Source organism: Oratosquilla oratoria, chromosome 5 (genome assembly GCF_046742065.1).
Source record: "Oratosquilla oratoria isolate Oo_2021 chromosome 5, ASM4674206v1, whole genome shotgun sequence".
NCBI lineage: Eukaryota > Metazoa > Arthropoda > Malacostraca > Stomatopoda > Squillidae > Oratosquilla > Oratosquilla oratoria.
The window spans coordinates 74643290-74663820 of NC_134781.1; the positions used below are offsets into that span (position 1 = coordinate 74643290).

At 38.4% G+C, this 20531-nt stretch overlaps 1 protein-coding gene across 8 annotated transcripts; it reads right to left on the reverse strand.

The window, feature by feature from the left end:
- Window positions 1-863: 863 nt before the first annotated feature.
- Window positions 864-19727, reverse strand: LOC143025548 (zinc finger protein 706-like). 8 transcript variants are annotated; one of them, XM_076185405.1, is made up of 4 exons: window positions 19628-19715; window positions 19400-19464; window positions 11362-11514; window positions 864-2390 (listed from the first exon to the last, which is right to left on the reverse strand). In XM_076185405.1, the coding sequence occupies exons 3-4, from the start codon at window positions 11503-11505 to the stop codon at window positions 2301-2303; spliced, it is 234 nt and encodes a 77-aa protein (XP_076041520.1). In that variant the 5' UTR covers window positions 11506-11514; window positions 19400-19464; window positions 19628-19715; the 3' UTR covers window positions 864-2300. The 8 variants fall into 8 exon arrangements, with proteins under 8 accessions (XP_076041520.1, XP_076041521.1, XP_076041522.1 ...); XM_076185406.1 differs by having other exon boundaries at window positions 19633-19702; XM_076185407.1 differs by having other exon boundaries at window positions 11362-11511; window positions 19628-19644.
- Window positions 19728-20531: the final 804 nt, after the last annotated feature.

Sequence of the window (20531 nt, forward strand, 5' to 3'; positions counted from 1 at the left end):
CTTGTAATCACTGGGAAGCCCACATCTATAGTTTCAACCTATGCAAAATCAACTTGAAAAGACAATCCCACCATTCCATTTTCTATTTTATTGTAGGGCTTATCCCAGTAATTTCAGAGGGGGGTCTTCCACCTTCTTCTTCTTTTCATAACTGTATATCTATGGAGCAAGAGTTGACAAATGCAGATAGCTCCTAGTCATCACAGGGATTGTATGGACTAGTTCATTAGTTATCTATTACCAAGCAGTACCAATTCAGTTGTCTAACCATATGGCAGCCAAGAAATATGAGCCTTAAGAGCTGTTTACACAAGTGTATATGTATCAAACTGGGAACTGATATGTGCCCTGAACAGTTTCATTTGGTATATGTGAACTTCAGTCTTCAGTAACCTAAAGATTGCACAGTTGAACAAGCTGACTGAACACCATATTAGCATACTAACCCAGGTCTATAATGCACCATTTGAGCAAGACCAGAGTACATGATTATTGAATGACCAATGGAAGTATTCTTTCCCTAAATTTATTTACCCACTCATAACATTTACAATTCAAGTGATGCTGATTTCTCTTTACAGCACCATGTGACCAAGCTTGCACCCAGACAACAGAGTGAAGATGATCTTGCTTCGTTGTTTGAAAATTCAATGCATGTCTTCTTAAAAAAAAAATGAATTTTTTTTTTTAGCAAGTTATATTCTTAATATTTTCCATGTTCCATGTGTATTTGAAGAAATGCATGCATATTTTAAAGAATGTCCCAATGAGTGTACATGTACTGATATACAAGGTAGCCATGTATTTTTTCCCAAGATATAATGAATAAATTTTATCAATTACATGGCTATTGAAATCACACCTGAATGCTGAATTTTATTTGCCATGGCTTCCATGGATTATATAAAATATAATAAAACCTTGAGCTAGTGATGCACAAAATGATATATGGGGGATGACACTTACTTACACAATGGTTATGATAGAACTCAGACTGACAATGGGCAGGTGGTGGGCCCCAAATCTCATTTAGTGTTCTGACCAATGCTGCTGGGTTACTTCACACCAATTGTTGAGCCCAGCAAATGTACACTGCTGTACTTAATATTACATAATGAATTCAATGACATGATTATGCACTGATGTGTGCAACTGCAATGTGGCAGAACAGCAAGACATCAACCCCATGAGGAAGGAACATGTGTAAGTAACCTGGGGGTGGGGTGGGGGTTCAACCTTTGTAATTTCACCTTTTTAATGAGATTGTCACAAATTACACAGATCAAAGTTACATGCCTACACTAACAAAACACCATCTCAAACCATGACAAGCAAAGAGCAATGGAGAGAAAATAAAAGTGTTTGCTATATGAATGACCTTTTGCCTTGGCATTGGGCTACATGGGAATACAAAGTGGTTTACTTTTAGGAACTCCATCCATTTAAAAGGCTGTGGGGCACAAGTCCTGTTCCTCTAAAAGGTACAGCAGATGGTATGACTTAAATGAAAAAGTTCAAATATCACAGACAAACTTTGTTGGAAGGTGACACTGTGCTGTGATTGATACCAAGGCAGACACTAAAGGGACAGCATGCAAAGCAGCCATTTACTAACATCAGCTATGTCTTGGTCCACTGCAATTTATTTCCATGAAATAAAATTAAAAAGAGAACTAGACTGATAAAGCCTTGTGTGTAAGCAATAAACATTAACATACACCACTAATTGGAACTCATGTGCCTAAGTGTGTAGCCCTGAGCATCAACAATATGGGAACTTGGAAGAAACATGGGGCAAGAAAGGAAATGGCAAGTAAGAAAACAGGTGGTGGGGTTGGCTAACAGTACCTCTATGACCCTTCATACCCAGTACACAACCTTCTTGCCATTGAATACTATCGCACATGATACAATCATCATTATGTATACCCCTTCATGCCTTTCCTCAGTGCTTGAAAGGACTCAATGGTTTGACATAGCAACACATCTTGAATAACAACATCTGCAGTCAGCCTGCAGGTGCTGCAAAAGGATGGACTAAGCACCACACACAAGGTGGCCATCAAGAACTAGCCACTCACACCCTAGACTGTAATGCAATTTTTATACCCAGATCATGAACAGATGTCCATCAAAGACAGATGTACCCTGAAGAGCAGATAACTTTTTCTATTGGTTGTATATATTCTCAACCATAAAGTCATTTGGTCCAAATCACAAAAATGGATATTTTTCTACAAATATACTGTGCCCTCAAGCCTACATGGAACAGCTCCTAGTGCCATTAATTAAGAGAGACATCAAAGATCCTTCAAGTCATCTGGCATGACTTCCTTTGGGTGCTTGTTTTCAAAATGCTGTTTAAACGTTTTATGGTCAGGCATCATACTCTGAAAAAGGAAGAAATATATTAGAGAAACATGAATAATTTCTATTATACAAAGTTCACCTAAATACTGTTCACATATAAGATTGGTTGATATGTAGGCCTCCCCAACATGGATAAATATATGACCCAACACTTTGGCAGTTGTTTAAGGACTGGGCCCTGCAAGAGTGAATTCTATAAAAAAATAACCCCCTCTCCCACACCCAAACATCCATAAAAATATCTGAAGGCATTTAAACAAATCTAAACACCTTCATACAGACTGAGCAATCAAAAACTTGTGTAGGTGGTCAGACAAAGACATACTGGGTGAGAGTCACAAGAAATGCAGGACTATATATATATATATATATATATATATATATATATATATACACATATATATACATACATACCAATAGGCTCCTTCCCCCATTTCAAGGAACTGGAAGTAGCCACCCATGGCATGCACCCACCCCCACTCATCAATCATTTCACCTTTATCCAAGTTCCTTGTGGATGAAGGGTTCCTGTTTGCTGCCCAGTCAGAAGCAATGCAGCAAGACACAGTACATCCACAGCAAGGCCAGCCACTTCATTTACACAGCAACCCTCCCTCCTTGTCCCCTCATGTGAAAAACGAGAAGACTCATAGAAACCCCTTCAGGCTATGTCCATCTATTTTCTATTCAACTATTTTCCACTCACACCTATATGCCTTCTCCCTTCCCTGCTCAACAGACATTCTCCTTTCATTCAAAGTCCCTTTCAAGCTGATAGTGTGAAAGTACCCTCCAATAACCAGGGTTACACCCACAAAATCTAGACCCTTTCCTCTACACATGCACACAAAATCCCTGTACTTTATTACTATTAGTTCATCTTTTTTTATTATTTCAAAGACTAGCAAAATGAATGTTAAAAGTAAAAGTAGATACAATGGGCTTAAGAGGAAGATGAATGGATTGTGTGAAGGGTCTTTGAAGTGGGTAGTACTGTGCAAGGAAGAGGGAGTGCAGACTGGAATGAATGGGAGGAGATAGTGAACAGATGAATGGATGATGTGGCACAAAAGACTCTTTTCATCTGCTTCATATATTGAGTAGATGAGGGGGGTTCCACCGTATCAAATGGTGGAGATTAACTAGATTCAGCTGTCTGGCCTTGCTGTAGAAGTGCTGTACCTCAAAGCATTGCTCTTGACCATACTAAGGAAGTTAAGAGGAAAGACCCTTCATCTTTAAGGTACTGAAATGGGGGAGAAATTAAGTTGGTTTCACATATGGTGCGTGTGCTTTGATTTAATCACTTTACCTCATTTGGTTGCCCTTTACAACACCTAAATAAATAGGGTGGCGGTGTTCCCAACCCCCTGCAACAGCATGTCAATATGAATGTTTTTGAGATGAAGCATTTGAAAAACCTTAGTGTTAAATGAATAGTGGGTTATAGAGGGAGAGAGAGGTGTTGAACAGAGTAAATTAAAGAGGGAGGTTGAGTATATGGTAAGAGTATGAAAATATTAACAAAAAGAAAACGGAAAACAGAAGTGAATGAAGTGAAAGTGAGAGAATGGAGAGAGAGAGAGAGAGAGAGAGAGAGAGAGAGAGAGAGAGAGAGAGAGAGAGAAAAAAAAAAAAAGGATTTCGTGAGGGGAACCTTGCATGCATGATGAATATTTGTTGAACAAAGATTTTTTAGAAAGTCCAAAGCTGTCAGAGGAAAGAGGTGATGTGGCATAATTTTTTTCTTTAAATCAGTAAATTATCGAGTGGATACGGAGGGGAATTGCCATATAATATAATGGTGGAGATAAACCAGCCCCAGCCCTGAAGAAGTGCAGTACCTTGCTGCATTGCCCTCAACCTTAGCAGTGTTATGGGGAACAAGGATGATCCCACATCTCTTGAGGTACCAAGATGATGACAACATTGAAGGCATTTTAATGGCTTTGAATCATCTACACCCACCATGAGGGAAAAAGGGCCTTGCACATGCATGTGTGTATATATGCAAGTGTATTTACCTAGTTGTGGCATACAGGATTAGAGCTATGCTATTGGGGTCTGGTATCTTTTTTTCCATCTGTCAAACCTTGCTTCTAATTCTTTTATAGTATTGGCATGGGTTATATTTTCATCTAACTTATACCACTAGTCTATATTTCTGTAAAGAAAGCTATACTTCTTGACATATTTTAAAAAGATTTTTTTTTCCAGTGTTTTACTATGGCCTCTTGTCAATCTTTCTTCTCTTACCAGCAATTCTTTTCTGTCTACTTTTTCCAAACCTGTTTAAATTTTAAATATCATTATCATGTTTCCTCTCACTCTGTTCTTCTAATGTGGGAAGTCCCAGCTTCAATATTTCTGCTTACACGTCATTTCGATCAGGGATCACTTTGGTTGCTGCTTTTTGTATTATCTCAACATCTTTCTTTAAACAGTGACCACATCACCTCTGTAGATTCCAGTCTGGGCCATATCAAGCTATATATATATATATATCTGACTATCGAGATTGGGGAGGGCGCTCACTGCTCCCCCATATAATCGTCGGTGGTCGAGCGGTGTAAGGTGGGTGTTATGGAATGCCGGTCTTGGGTCCAGACGCAGCGGGTTCGAATCCTCTGCGCCACTGTCAAGGAGATTGTCTGATTGATGTCGCTGTTTACTAGCAAATTTCTCATATAGTTACGTTGGCGATAAGCGTGAAAAGGATTCATTCAGGTCCTTACCCCTCCCACGAGTGCGATTGGCCATGGGGTGAAATGGATATATATATATATATATATATATATATATATGCATGCGTTGTTAAAGTCAACAGCTGAGATAGCATTATTCTGTTTATAGAATATCTTTTCTATGTTACGCACCAATGTGCGGTCGTCTGGATGCAGATTTCTGAGTAGAGTACTGAAGTCCATGGTGTTTTCCTCTAGACGTCTTTCGGCTCTAATTAGCCATCTTCAGGAGGTGTTGTCTGGTTGAATTGTTGACAGAGAATGACGCGGTTTGATCGTCAACAATTCAACCAGACAACACCTCCTGAAGATGGCTAATTAGAGCCGAAAGACATCTAGAGGAAAACACCATGGACTTCAGTACTCTACTCAGAAATCTGCATCCAGACGACCGCACATTGGTGCGTAACATAGAAAAGATATTCTATAAACAGAATAATGCTATCTCAGCTGTTGACTTTAACAACGCATGCATTATTAACGGCCTACTTCCAAAATATATATATATATATATGCAAAGTAGACCACTTGGAAAAAGAAACTAACGAAGCAGAGCGCTTTCGTATATTACATCTTCAGTGCAACAAGTACATAGTGATAGGAATACATAGACAATATATACATAATACAAAGGAACCAGGACAGTTTTGAATAAGCATACCGACCAATTACCCCCTAGAGAGCGGAAGGTCATTGTCAATTATCTTACGATGGTCGGGCGGCATCAGGTCACAGTCGCCAAGGAGAGCGGAAGGTCATTGTCAATTATCTTACGATGGTCGGGCGACATCAGGTCACAGTCGCCAAAGAGAGCGGAAGGTCATTGTCAATTATCTTACGATGGTCGGGCGACATTAGGTCACAGTCGCCAAGGGTCACTGTTTCTACTACTCATATAGGGCGACATTAAGTCAATTTGTTGGATTACATTTTACATGATATTATCTTACTAATTTCTTGACAAATGAAATTATCAAGTTTGTACAAGCCTTTATGTAGGTTGGTATTTTGATTACTAGTGGTATGAATCAAACTGCACTCTATTAAATTTCTTGCTATTATGTTGTTGGTATAATAGATTGCCTGGGCATTACCCCAATCAACTGGATGATTATTTAATTCAATATGCTTGAATATACCACTAGAATGATTGCCATCCCTGACATTTTTTCTTGTGTTGTTCAATTCTAATGTTTAAGGGTTTGGCAGTTTGACCTATGTAAAATTGATTACACATTTTGCAAGGAATTTTATAAATGCATCCTTTTTTGATTTCAATACTATTGTTGATAAGTTTATGTTTTACTGTACTATCATGTTTAAAAACTACCTTTACGTTAAATCTTTTTAATAATTCTGTGATACTTAACAAATTTTCTTGAAATGGTAAAATTAAAACATTATGATAATTGAAAGGTGATTTAGGCTGAGGAGTTAAAAATTATTTCCTTGCAAAATTGTAAGCAATATCAAGGAATTGCTTAGGGTATTTTAATTCTAGCCCAATGTTAAAAACATTTCTGATTTCTTCATCAATAAATTCAGGACTACAAATACGAAAAGCTCTTAAATACATTGAGGCAAATACTGTACGTTTAATATTATTTGGATGAGAATAATAATAATGAATATATGAACTTACATTGGTTGGTTTACGATATACTTTAAATTTAAGGCTATTGTCATGACGTAGGATAGTGCAATCTAAGAAAGGTAAGGTACAATTTTTCTCAATTTCTAAAGTAAATTTAATAGAATCAACAAGGGTATTCAACTTAGTTAAAAAATTATGGACATTTTTATCTTCTGGCCAGACATAAGATGTCATCAATATACCTAAGCCAAGGGATGTTAGGGGGGAAGATTGTGCGTAATATTTTAGTTTAAAAAAATTCCATGTATAAATTACTTAAAACTGGGGATAAAGGGTTTCCCATACTCATGCCGAATTTTTGGGAATAGAAATTACCATTAAATTGAAACTTACAATCTTTGACACATAATTTAATTTGTTCAATCAATGTAGATGATGGCAATGGAAGAACATGTTTATTAAGTTCATCTTGAAGGTAAAATAATAAATCAATTATGGGAACTGATAGTACAGTAAAACATAAACTTATCAACAATAGTATTGAAATCAAAAAAGGATGCATTTATAAAATTCCTTGCAAAATGTGTAATCAATTTTACATAGGTCAAACTGCCAAACCCTTAAACATTAGAATTGAACAACACAAGAAAAAATGTCAGGGATGGCAATCATTCTAGTGGTATATTCAAGCATATTGAATTAAATAATCATCCAGTTGATTGGGGTAATGCCCAGGCAATCTATTATACCAACAACATAATAGCAAGAAATTTAATAGAGTGCAGTTTGATTCATACCACTAGTAATCAAAATACCAACCTACATAAAGGCTTGTACAAACTTGATAATTTCATTTGTCAAGAAATTAGTAAGATAATATCATGTAAAATGTAATCCAACAAATTGACTTAATGTCGCCCTATATGAGTAGTAGAAACAGTGACCTAATGTCGCCCGACCATCGTAAGATAATTGACAATGACCTTCCGCTCTCTTTGGCGACTGTGACCTGATGTCGCCCGACCATCGTAAGATAATTGACAATGACCTTCCGCTCTCCTTGGCGACTGTGACCTGATGCCGCCCGACCATCGTAAGATAATTGACAATGACCTTCCGCTCTCTAGGGGGTAATTGGTCGGTATGCTTATTCAAAACTGTCCTGGTTCCTTTGTATTATGTATATATTGTCTATGTATTCCTATCACTATGTACTTGTTGCACTGAAGATGTAATATACGAAAGCGCTCTGCTTCGTTAGTTTCTTTTTCCAAGTGGTCTACTTTGCATAAGTGAACACACGTACCCGTGTTCTTATTAGCATATATATATATATATTCTTTTTTCATTATGTCCTCATTATGCAAGGGAGGGAGGGCTGGGGGGTGCTTATATGCAAATGATATTTTGACATAACCCAAAGGTTTCTCCCATGGGAGGGGTGGGAAGGGTGGTGTAGGGAAATGAAATGGGTGTGAATAGTTATATGCCTGACTTAGCCTCCCTCTCTGGTATACAGAGAGGTAGATGTCCTCATCCATATAGTATCACTCAATAGTTTTCAACAGACTGTATGTCTATAATTTTCTTTGTGTGCCTCAGGTGATAGGTCCTTTTTTTTTTGTCCATTTTCTTGTTATTTCATTTCCTATTTTATAATCTATAACCATTCTATTCATTATTTGTCCCATTTCCAATGTTTGGCATTTGTGTTAAAATTAATTTTACACTTAGCTCCACTTGTATACTTTATAGTTTTCTCTGCAACATTTATCAATACTCATTTTTTACTTTCATGATCTTTGCATCGTCAGCAAACAAGTTTGCATAGCTATTTTCATTTGTAAAGTCACTAATTTATACGAAGAACATTACAGGAGCCAAAACCGAGCCTTGTGCTACACTACTGCTTTTTCTCAATTCTGACTTCTTCTCTTACACTCTTCTTATGTATCTGTGCTTTATCATTTCATCCATTCTAGTAAGTTTCTGTCAAGGACATATTCATTTCTATATCAATCTGTCTGGCACTTTGTCAAAGGCTTTTTTCCAAATCCAAATAGTCCACACATCCTTCCCTTTCGTGCAGCACATTAGTCACTTTCAAGTAAAAACTAGCAGGTTTCTGCTACACTAACTTCCTTTTCTGAATCCAAATTGTTAATATTCCTTGCTGTTCAAGATGTTTTATCAATCTTTTACAACTTTAACATTTTTGCTATTGTTCTGATTAAGGACATTGGTATACAATTTCATGGTACCCATGTCTCCTTTATAAATTGATACCTTTACTGACTTCCATTACAATGGTAATTTACCTTCATTAAGTGAACTAGTATAAAATTCTGTACTTGTTAACCAGTTGTTTTCTGCATTCTATTCATATCCAGATTGACATCTTATCAGGTCCTGAGGACTTTTTTGTTTGATTTTTTTTTTAACAATTTAAGCACCACTTCTGTTCTCACTTATGTCATTCACAGCTTTTACATTCCCCCCCTCTCTCAAACTCTTCATCTCTGTTTAGGACTGACTGAAAATTTTCATACACTATTTCCGATTGTATCCTCTGGCATACTTAGGAACACATTAAACAATCTCACTGGCAAATCCAATACAATTTCCTCTCAGCCAGACATTCCATCATAATAATAAGCTATCTATATACCAAGGGCTTCTTTCCCCCCTTACAAGGGGGGTAGCCAAGTCAAAGCATCCACTCCCGTCCATTTCACCACCCTTGTTTCCCTCATAACTCCTCATGGATGAAAGGTCAACCCTGTATTCTGCTCATTGCCCATGTAAGAAGCAATGCAGCAAGACACAGCACATCCACAGCAGGGCCACTTCATTTACATGGTGATCCCCCCTCCCTATCCCCTCATGCGGAAAATTGAGATAACAGGGAGAAATCCCTTCAGGTTGCATCACAATATCATCCATACACAATCATCCTCCACTCAACCTTATCCCCTGCTTTCTCCCTTATATTAAATAATAATAATAATAATTCTGAGCTTCACTTTTGATATTCATGACCTTCAGAAAAAAAAGCAACCAAACTTTGGACAATGGAAGGAAACTTATTAGTCAACAAACAATTTGTAAGAACCACACTTGACTACACTTTCACAGCTTGGTTCCCAACAATCAGCAAAACACCGACACTACAAAATTAAGGAGGGAGATGCACCAAAACCACCCTTAAAACAACAACACTCCACATCTGATACCATGTGAAAATGACATACAAAGTTAAAAACTGAACCCCACTCACATATATCCCATTACATCATACAAGTACAGCCAGGTGATTGTATTTATAATAAAAAAACAACACACACACATACAGTCAGATCCCTCCCAACACGAGTGTTACACTACTTACCTTGTCATGCAGAGCAAAATTCATGTTGGGCAAATAACAGGTATTTTGGAAAAAAAATAGGTTAGGTTCCCAGACCCTCTCCAGACGCTGGTGCATAACATGACCCGGTGAGCTTTTCAAGTCATGCTACATCATGAATCTTGGTCATCTATCAACTTCAACTGCATTTCTTACACCTTTTCACACATGGAGAGCTGACAACTGGAGACTGTTTCTCTCTTGCTACTTCTTTCAGCCACTGACACAAACATACACCAATACAACATACAGTCCAGTTTCTTCACAGAGGGATTTGTGGGAGGGCTCTGGGACTGTTGCCAGATAATGTGAGGCTCCAAGTTTAATGAAACTCAAGGCAACAATTAGTACTACTGCAACCCTTTTAGTCAACAGATGCCTTGATAACTTCAACTATTTAAAAGTATTTTTCAGCATATGTAATATTCATCACTGTTGAAATTTAAATTTTGATGAGTTGTTTCAACAGTGTATTGAAATTTGTATTATTGTGACCAGATTACTGAGCCTTTGATTCATATACATTACTTCCCAATAATAATGATGACATACATATATGCATATATCAAAGGCTTTTTCTCCCCTTATAAGGGAGGTAGCCAAAAAACAAAGGCATAAAAACCACTCCCACCCATTCCAACCCTATCACGCTCCACTCCCATCCACCCTCTTCCCTCCTTCTCATCTTGGCATCTCCTGGATGATGGGTCATCCCTGTGCATCTTGTCCACTGCCCTGGGTCAGAAGCAGTGTCACAAGACACAGCACATCCACAGCAAGGCCACTTCATTAAATTGGCGACCCCCCTCAAGCAGAAAAGGAGAAGACGGGGAGAAATCCCATCGGGCTGCATCAAATTTTCTCACACATACTACCTCACTCCCCATCCCCCATCCATTCCATCTCATACATCACATCATCATCCATATAAAACCATTCTCCATTCACCACTGTCTTCTATCCTCTCCTGTCCTTCCTCATCAGACATTCCCCTCTTTCCCAATGCCCCTTTTACCCCATCCATCCATCTCATCCTAGGTCGCCCCCTCATGTTCACTCCTTCCACACCTCTTTTACTATGTTCCATGTTTCTACCCCATACAGTGCTGTTGGTAGAATCACTCCTTCATAATACCCCCATTAATTTGTGACTGAAAACCATAAACATAAATTTTATATTCCATATACCAAACCACTACCTGAAATTAAAAGAACCTGTTGAAACACCAAGCCTGATGGATACCCACCCTACAGACCGGGCACTGAATTGTTAGTGCTTTCAAGGCGGCTTTCTTCTGGTCGTTGGCACTGTGACCCTGCTTTGACTTGATGGCTTGCTGCCTTGCTTGTGCCTTTGCCTGCGACTGGGCTTTCTGGTGTCCACGTGCCATCTTCTCCTGCTGTATAACATAACCAAAATTGAAGAATGACTGTGTCATGGCCCCAGAATAACTTGTATTGTGCATATGTAATCAATAAGCCCCTGCAACTATTCCAGCATTGTAAAATAATACTATGCCTTCTGGAACCAATGACAGATACCCAATACTGGTGGTTCTAGTGGTCCTAGAAGATAGATGCCAGAGAGAATCGGCTCTCTGTCATCCACCTTCAAAACTCATCAACACCCTCATTACAGAACAACTTTAAAGGGCCCATTGGTTTCTGGACCAAGCCCAAGATCTCTATCAACTTCAACTATATTTCCTCAACCTCCTTGGATAAGGAGAGATGTCAGCTAACAACTTACAACTGCCCCTTTCATTCTACTAAATCTGTCTGAATAATACCACTAACTCAAGTTTCTTTCATAAGAGATTTATGGATAGCCTGAGGATTATTGCCACCCACTGGGTCTTTGCATTTCCAGTCAGTGAAACGATACAATTATTTCTATACCTAGCCCTGCTCCACAACAAACCAATATAATGAGTAATGACTAGAACCAAGAGTTGTACATGACTACCCTTAACAAGACCATCATTTTCACCTGAGACATACTTTGTAGATGGAGGGTGGCAACTAAACCACAAACATATGCGAGGTGAAAATGCGCCATTCTTAGGCATATAAATGCCATTTTAAAACATCAAGTTATGTTGATACACAGGCAACTATGGATGTATGTGTGACTTGATTGTTTTTAGGTGGTTTCTTGGGTGTTATTCCAAGTATCTTTGCCACATGCCATTGTGGATTGGGACTAGGTAGTACCCTGTTACTGGTAATGGCATGGAGGCATCAAATGGGGTGGATGCTGCCTTTCAACCCATCTTGTTGGCTTCTTCATTATCAAGTATTCCAGTAGGATACAAATTTGAAACAGGTGAAAATTTTGGTAACCTACAAATGGATTTTGTGGACCAGTGGATGGCAATGCATACCCATCAGCATCAATGTCAGAACCTCCAAAGGTCCCCAGGGACCAAACACCTGGCAGTCACCAACTACCCTCAGGTCCCCTGCCACATTGAACTGGACAAAACGAGTCTATTAGAACATCTGCAACTCCCAGCTTTGCTGAGCATCTCCCAATGGTCAGTTAATGAGAGGGTCATGACTTGATCCCAGTGAATATAAGGGGTAACCAGGAGTTCAAAGACATATGGCCTCTGGGACTGAGGGAGGAATCTACCGCCACCTTCCCACACTGTGACAGACGGCATTGGGAACCATGGGAAGAATCTCCTGCCACCCTCCCATGCCGAGACAGATGACCTCGGGAACTGAGGAGGCTTTCTCCAGCCACCTCCCACACCAAGACTTCACTGAAGACAAGACAGTTTCCTCCTCCCCCCCTACTCCTCTTGCATTCAGAAAGGAGCTTATTTATCTGTTCTTAGGTCCCTCACTTTAAAATAAATCAACAAAACTTTCCAGGGTTTGCCTGCAGCAAAACTCACATCCCCTACACTCCTGAAATAATTACTGCATAAAGAATGCATAGGAAGGTAGGTAAGTATAGGTGCTGCTATTGTGTGTGTATCTACCTTGCTGTAGTGTACTGGAAACAATGCTTGTTGGGGTCCTGTCTCTTATTCTCTAATTTTCTAACATACATAGACTCAAATTTATGTAATTACCTAGTTGTATCTTACAGGAAGGGGAGCTATGCTCGTGGCATCCCATCTCCGTATCTCACCATATCTAATTTGCTCTTAAATTCACGTATTGTTTTTGCACACACTATTGTTTCATCTAGTATGTTCCATACATCCACCATTCTGTGGGGAAAGCAGTTTTTTCAGGTCTCTTCTATTACTGTCCTTTTTGAGTTTCCTTCCATGTCCTCTTGTGTTTCTCTTATCCCAATTAAATAAGTCATCTTCCACACCTCTCATAATTCTGTGGATGGTCGTCAAGTCACCTCTTTCTCTTCTTTGTTCCAGAGTCTGTAGTTCTAGTTTTGACAATCTTTTTTCATACTACATTTTTGACAGTGCGTATTTACCTAGTTGTATTATACAGGAAGGGGAGCTATCCTCATGGTGACCTGTCTTTATATCTCGCAACATCTAATTTGTTCTTAAATTCTTGTATGGTGTTTGCACACACTATTGTTTTGTCCAATTTGTTCCAGATATCCACCACTCTGTGTGGAAAACTTTTTTTTTCAGATATCTTCTATAACTATCCTTTTCGAGTTTCTTTTCATGTCCTTTGTTTTTCTTCTATCCTTATTTAACAAGTCTTCTCTGTCAAGGACTTCCATGGCTTTCATGATTCTGTAAATGGCCAATAGATTGACTCTTTCTTTGTTCTAGGGTTGGTAGTTCCAGTTTATACAAAAGTTGTTCATATGTAAATTTTGAAATTGTTGGGGCCATCTTTGTCATTGCTCTTTGGATTCTTTCGGTTTTCCTTATATTCTTTTTTGTACTGGGTGTCCATTGTGCTGTAGTGTTCTCCAACCTCGGTTGCTGTTCAAGATGTTTTATCAATCTTTTATAATTTCAACATTTTTGCTATTGTTCTGATTAAGGACATTGGTATCCTGATGTATTAGTTATCTGTATTATCAATAACAAATTTAATTCTGTTCACAAAATGTTAAAATAATGTTTAGTTCTCATAACCATGCTTTTTTTTTTAGACAAGAGTTTCAAACTTTCAAAGGTAATCTTTTTCATTCTATGCCAAGAAGAAAATTCTTTACATAATTTTCTAGTACAAGACTTCTATTTATCTAATCTCTTAGTTCATTTAATAATCTCCATTTTGAACATTTAACAATTCAAGTGGAAGCATTTAAAGTATTATACATGTAACAATACACCTTAATTTTACAGTATATTTACTGCAAGGGTAATTTTTAAAGAGGATATTCACACATTGAATAAGCTGGATTGTAATTATACATTACATATGAATGACCTCAGCGGCAAGTCCAACCATTGCAGGTGTCAATTACCTCATTTAGACAGGCTGGCATGCGGGCTACAAAGAGTTTGCCTATGTCTGGTCTGTGTCGCAGATTCTCATACCTCTCGCTGATCAGTCAATAATATAGCATACCCATTCTGGCCCAGTGTTTATTTCTTGTTTTATTATTCCCCATATATTTCCTATTGGCAAGCCCAATACCTAAATTTCAAGTTTTCTGATCCACTGTAACAATGTGGCCTGTATGTATGGGGCTATTAACCCAGACAAATATGATGGGTTCAGGGTCAGGGATTGCCATGGCTCTTACTGTAGGCAACATCACATCTTCTGGAACTGATATATATTCCCTGGCAGTAAATTTGCCATTCACCCTCACATTCCACTGACCTTTGACTCCATCCAGCCCCAGTAATTATCTCCAATCCTCCCGCTCCTGGCTCTTTCCTGAATGTTGCTTAGTATTGAGTTTTACACTGATGCTGACATGCCCTGCTCCCTCCCCTGATAAAGTTTCATCACTTAAGATTACATTTTTCCAAATATCTACATAGACAGCAAGATGTTGCAGAGCAAAGCCCAGATGAGTTATGGTGCCATTCATTTACCTTTTCTCTGACCACCGGATCACTACGGCCAATCAAGGACACCCTCAAACGATATCAAGTCTGTGGAGTGCATGGCAGATTCAATTTGCTTTCATGGAGTTCCCTCTAGATCAGTGGTTCTTAACCTGTGGGGAATTCCCCACTGGTGGGGAATGGCGGAGTTGCCAAGTGGGGAAAAAAAAATTAAGGGCCGTAAAATGGAACAAAAAAGCAAAGCGTATATTTACGTACTAAACACTGCACGAGTTAAAATCGAATTTGTCAAAGACCGATGCTGTGGTGGGAAATGGAGAGTTGGCTCACAAAAAAGTGGGGAATTGGAGAAAAAAGGTTAAGAACCCCTGCTCTAGATGCTCCAATGACCTGTTCATCTTACTGCAGTATTGTTAAGCATGGTCTTTCTTTTCTTGGTCTACCTGCCAATGACCCCTCTTCCAGCCATCTTAAAAACCACTTCTGGACTGTGTATGTGTGTGGTCACTCCAATGCTCATGGTAATTTCTCATGGAACACCACTGACCAACAATCAGTCCTCTTCAAGTTATATGCTCAAAGGAGTTGTCTTTGTTTTCTGCTGCCATCCTTACAAACACTGCCATAAATAAGTACATGTATAATAATCATAGATTATAAGGCACAAAATTATAAATTTGTGAAAATATAATTAACCATACATTATAGATAGCAAATTGAACACAACTAACACTTGTATGATTGTAGATTATTGTAATTACCAAACAAATTTCAATAAAGGCTGCAAATATCAAACTGAATACCACTGTTTAAGACTACATTTCCTCCTTGGCTATGTCTTGCAAGTTACCTTGTGTCAAATCCAGGACCCCTCCCCCTCATTTCATCACCTACTATTCAAAATGTTAACAATATTTGCAGTACATTAACCACTTTGGTACGATGATGCCTACGTAGGCATTATGAGGCGTGGGTGGGTACATGTACCTTTTCTACATATTTTATAATATCCTCCTCAAAACATCATTCTGCTTCTATTCCTGTTTCCCCTTTGTCCCTCACCACCTCACACACTTCTCTTAACTTCTGGTATTCTTTCTTTATCCTTCTCATTCAATATGTGTATACCAAGCATTTCTTGGTGCATTCCTAGGTGTGTTCCACTTTAGTTTGGCTGCAGTTAGCGCTCCCAAACTATTAAAGCTTAAAAGACAGGTTCATACCAAAATTAAAGTCCAGTAGGCTACATTACCAAAGAAAAATTTAATAGGCCACATGCTATACTGGCACCTATATTGCTTTAACAGTTTGGGAACACTAACTGCAGCCAAACTAAAGCAAAATGCACCAAGGAACGCACCCAGATCTGGTAGGCAGTAAGGTTGGACTTGTGTCTAACAACTTGTTACATGATGGACAAGTGCAAAGGTTGGACTTTGAACATTCCATTGACTAGTGTAAACCTACCTTTACCTGGGAGGTATGGGTCTCCTCCATGAAAGACCCGAGGCAACACATTGAGTGATTGACAGCTTTTTCCCTCTTCGCACTCCATCATGTACTATCCCTATACTTTTCTAAGCTAGTGTGATGGTTATTTCTTTTCTTCCTGCTTAACTCGCCCACCATTCCATTCTCTACCCCACTTTGCAACCACCCCAATGCTTTCTTGCAAAATCCAATTCACTTGGTAGGTCTATCATGGAGGTAACAGGGAAAATATATTTTTTGCTACCCATTCACTAAAACAATAAACTTGTGATTTGGCTGGGCTAGGATAGGTTTTGCCTGTAATTTGTCAAAATTACCAATATCTAGCACCCATTCTGAATTTGGCATCATTTAATTCTGCACACCTACACAATATAGCATTAGAAAATTAAATATTAATTTTGTAAATTATAATACATGAATGTAATATGCAATTTTCTTAGCAGAAATAAAAAACAAAACCTTGCTACAACAAAATTTACTAATGAATGAAGCCGATAGTCCAGTCACTATCAGATGATAGCTTTCATGTTGTGGACCGGGTGTTCAACTCCAGGTGATGCTAATAAGTGCTGATACAAAGACAATAGGGCTTCTTGGACTTTATGAGAGAATACGGGATTCTGCTGTCGCCCATTAATTGCCCGAGATACAATAATAATCAGGCTGTCAACATCCATGATGACAATGACCAGGATGATCTTTAGAATCTAAGGTACTGAATTACTAAATATAGGTTACGTTATGTAGGTTAGGTTAGGTTTGAATGCATTAATTTATCATAATTCATTTCTTTGACCTCAGCATCTATCAAAACAAACATGGCGTATCATTCAGCCACCGCGACTTTGTTAATAAATAGGTTTTAGCAACTTTTTTGTTATTGATTTCTGCCAAGAAAATCCCATATTATGTCGATATATTATAATTTACAAAATTAATAATTTTCTAGGTATTTGTTCAGTTTTGCACCTGGACGCAATATAGCATAGAAAATTAAATATTAATTTTGTAAATTATAATACATGGACATAATATGTAATTTTCTTGGCAGGAATAAAAATAAAAATACCTTGCTACAAGCAAATATACTAACGAACGAAGTCGCTAGCATAGGATCAGGACGCCATCTTCTCGGTCAAGTGTTTGTCGTCTGCCCGGCCTAGTTGAAATATCAGTTTGAAGGTGTACAGCCTCGGTACTTCCGGCAGTACCTCGGGAGGTACATATTCTTGAAGGAATGCTATAGAGCTGAAATCCATGCATTCCTTCAAGCTGCAAGAACCCTATATACCCCACAATCAGAGAGAATGATTGAACAGCCTGCCAACGTCTCTCACGACGACGACGACGACGATCCGGATGACCTATAAATTGCAGGGATTTATTAAACACAGGTTAGGTTAGATGAATTTATCATCTTTTCATTTCTTCAACGTTGGCATCTATCATAACATGGCGTACCATTCGTCTGGTGCGACTTCGTTACTTACAAAATCTGTTTTAGCAATTTTTTTTTCTATTTCCGCCAAGAAAATTGCATATTACATTGATACATTATAATTTACAAAATTAATAATTAATTTTCTATTGCTATATTGCATCCAGGTGCAAAACTGAACATTTACCATTTTCTATTGCTATATCGTGCAGGTGTGCACAACTAAATTTTACCCTGAATTTTTAAAAGTGAATAATAATCCATAATCATCACTCAGCTTTGATGTTAGTGGTGGTAAGAGGGGTAGGAAATGAGGGGCAGGGGTGGCATATCTATCAAATTTTCTGCGAGAAACTGCCATAGAAGCAACCACTCTTACCTACCATTCAAAATACAACATACACTCTATAAAGGAATTGTGGGAAAACCCAGTTTCGGCTGTGGCATTCCTTGGGGAGACGGGACTGGTCGGACAGACAGTCTAGGGAACGACAACAACAACCATTCAAAATTAAATTAACAATCTCTTCATTCCAACACACAGTTATAGAAAAGGGACACGATACTGTCCAATCACAACTGGAAGACATGGCCTCATTACCTATAGTACAGTTACATACTGAAAATAGCAGACCAGAATATAAGTACTAATTCATAAATGCTGGCGGCCTTGCAGAGAGCTGCTTCTAAAACGGCTGAGCGAGGCCTGAAAACATCACGACAGATACAGATACCACTTTAAAACCTCCTCTATACTGGTCCTCTGATGACAAACTCAAGGATCTGAGGGAACCTGAAATCTGTTGTACTGCTGAACCCTAGTTACTTAGGCCTTCCACTGTCGCCAATCAAATTATTCTTCCCATGTAAAGGAGGAAGAAATCAGAGCATTAGTTACTCCCCATGTAAACCATGTATCGGACTCCAACCAATATGGTGCAAATTCAATTCAGAAACGAACCCTCTTGTATGGCCTGAACTGAACTACCCTGAATTAGTATCATATGGATAATAAAACAGGCCAAACCTGTATATGAATTGTTGCTGGAACCAGGATTCCTATAAGGTGCTGATGAGCTCACTACATAAATTGAAGATAAGTTGAAAGTTCATATTATGATCGAGGCAGAAGTCAAACTCGGTCAAAGGTAATCTGTACGCCACATACAACTGGGAGCATTCAATTTATGTTTATCCACTGCACATGCAATGTGCAGGCGTGCCTAGGCCTCATGCATGACAGACAGCTTAAAAAAGGTCACCGTTCGAAAATATTAAAAATATGGTGAAACTGCCTAATTAATACATATTGTGCTTCATTAACACAATAGCTTCCCTACATACCACACACATTAATTAAGCCATAACAATAACTACCTGAAAACTTACATCTGCTGTTCAAGAAACCCTACGCTCCACCTCACGCTATGTTCGTTGGTGTTTTCGTTTGACAACTGCAAAGTTGACGTATATCCACATTAAATATTTTCATTGAGAAAAATGTGTATATTACATATTTACGTTTATTTCTTGATCTTAGGTAACTAATTTCTAATCATATTGAGCATTGATTAAGACAAATACTGGTATACGATAACACATTAACTGCTAACGCACTCAACTGTTCAATCCTGTTCCGTCTCTCAGCAAGTGAAGGTTCGGCGCCTAGGAAATGCGCAGTCACTTCTTTTTGTAACTTTCTCGCCAAAGTCCGATTTCACTTTGTATAGTTCTCCCACGGAGGTAACTGGGAAAACATATTTCCTGTTTCGGTGAATCACAGTCCATCATTGCCAATAGTTAATGTTTAAGAAGGCAGTAACCGGAAGTGTATTTTACGATAAAATTATTTTGTAGTAACCCAGTCGTTTTCTTGCTTGTGAGAAGATAATATCATTAAATGGTATGATGAGAGAGCGCAAATGCGGTATAGGATAATTGCCATTGACAATTACGTTATTAAGACCTTGGTAATCTCCGCAGGATCTCCAGGAAGGTGGTTCTTTCTTTGGAACCAAATGAAGTGGGGATGCCTAAGGTGAATGGGAACGACGAATAATTACAGCATTAACAAAAATTTAAACTCATCCTTAGCAGCCTTGAGATTCTCACCTGTCAATGTTCTTGCGTTAATGAAACGGGCGGAGTCGCCCGTATCTGTACGATGGTGTATAGTTCCTTCCAAGTATTTAGTATTGGTTAATTGCAATGGTGCGATAAGTACGGGAAATTATAAAAAAAGAAAAACATTAGCTCTTGAATCATTTTCCCGATGGTGCATCCTGTGGATGGATGAACTAGATACTGGTTCTTACAATTTATCACTTGTAATTTAGCAATTAAAAAAGCTGTTCCAAGGATGGGGCGTAAAACATCTGCTACATCGAAGGACCATGGAAAATGACGTCGAATTGCAAGTTCCACGTCTACTTCACCATACATGCGTATGCGTGTTCCTGAAACATTTTGTACTAGGAAACGCTGTCGGTTTAAGATAAGGAGACAATTCTGAGTTATAGGG

What these genes read in the sequence shown, in the direction of transcription:
- LOC143025548 (XM_076185402.1), bottom strand. Translation starts at nt 17,683, where the DNA reads ATGCTAGCGACTTCGTTCGTTAGTATATTTGCTTGTAGCAAG. An exon ending in GTATATTTGCTTGTAGCAAG is followed by an intron (nt 11,515 to 17,641) that starts GTATTTTTATTT and finishes TATGTTATACAG; the next exon opens with CAGGAGAAGATGGCACGTGG. An exon ending in TTCAGTGCCCGGTCTGTAGG is followed by an intron (nt 2,391 to 11,361) that starts GTGGGTATCCAT and finishes TTCCTTTTTCAG; the next exon opens with AGTATGATGCCTGACCATAA.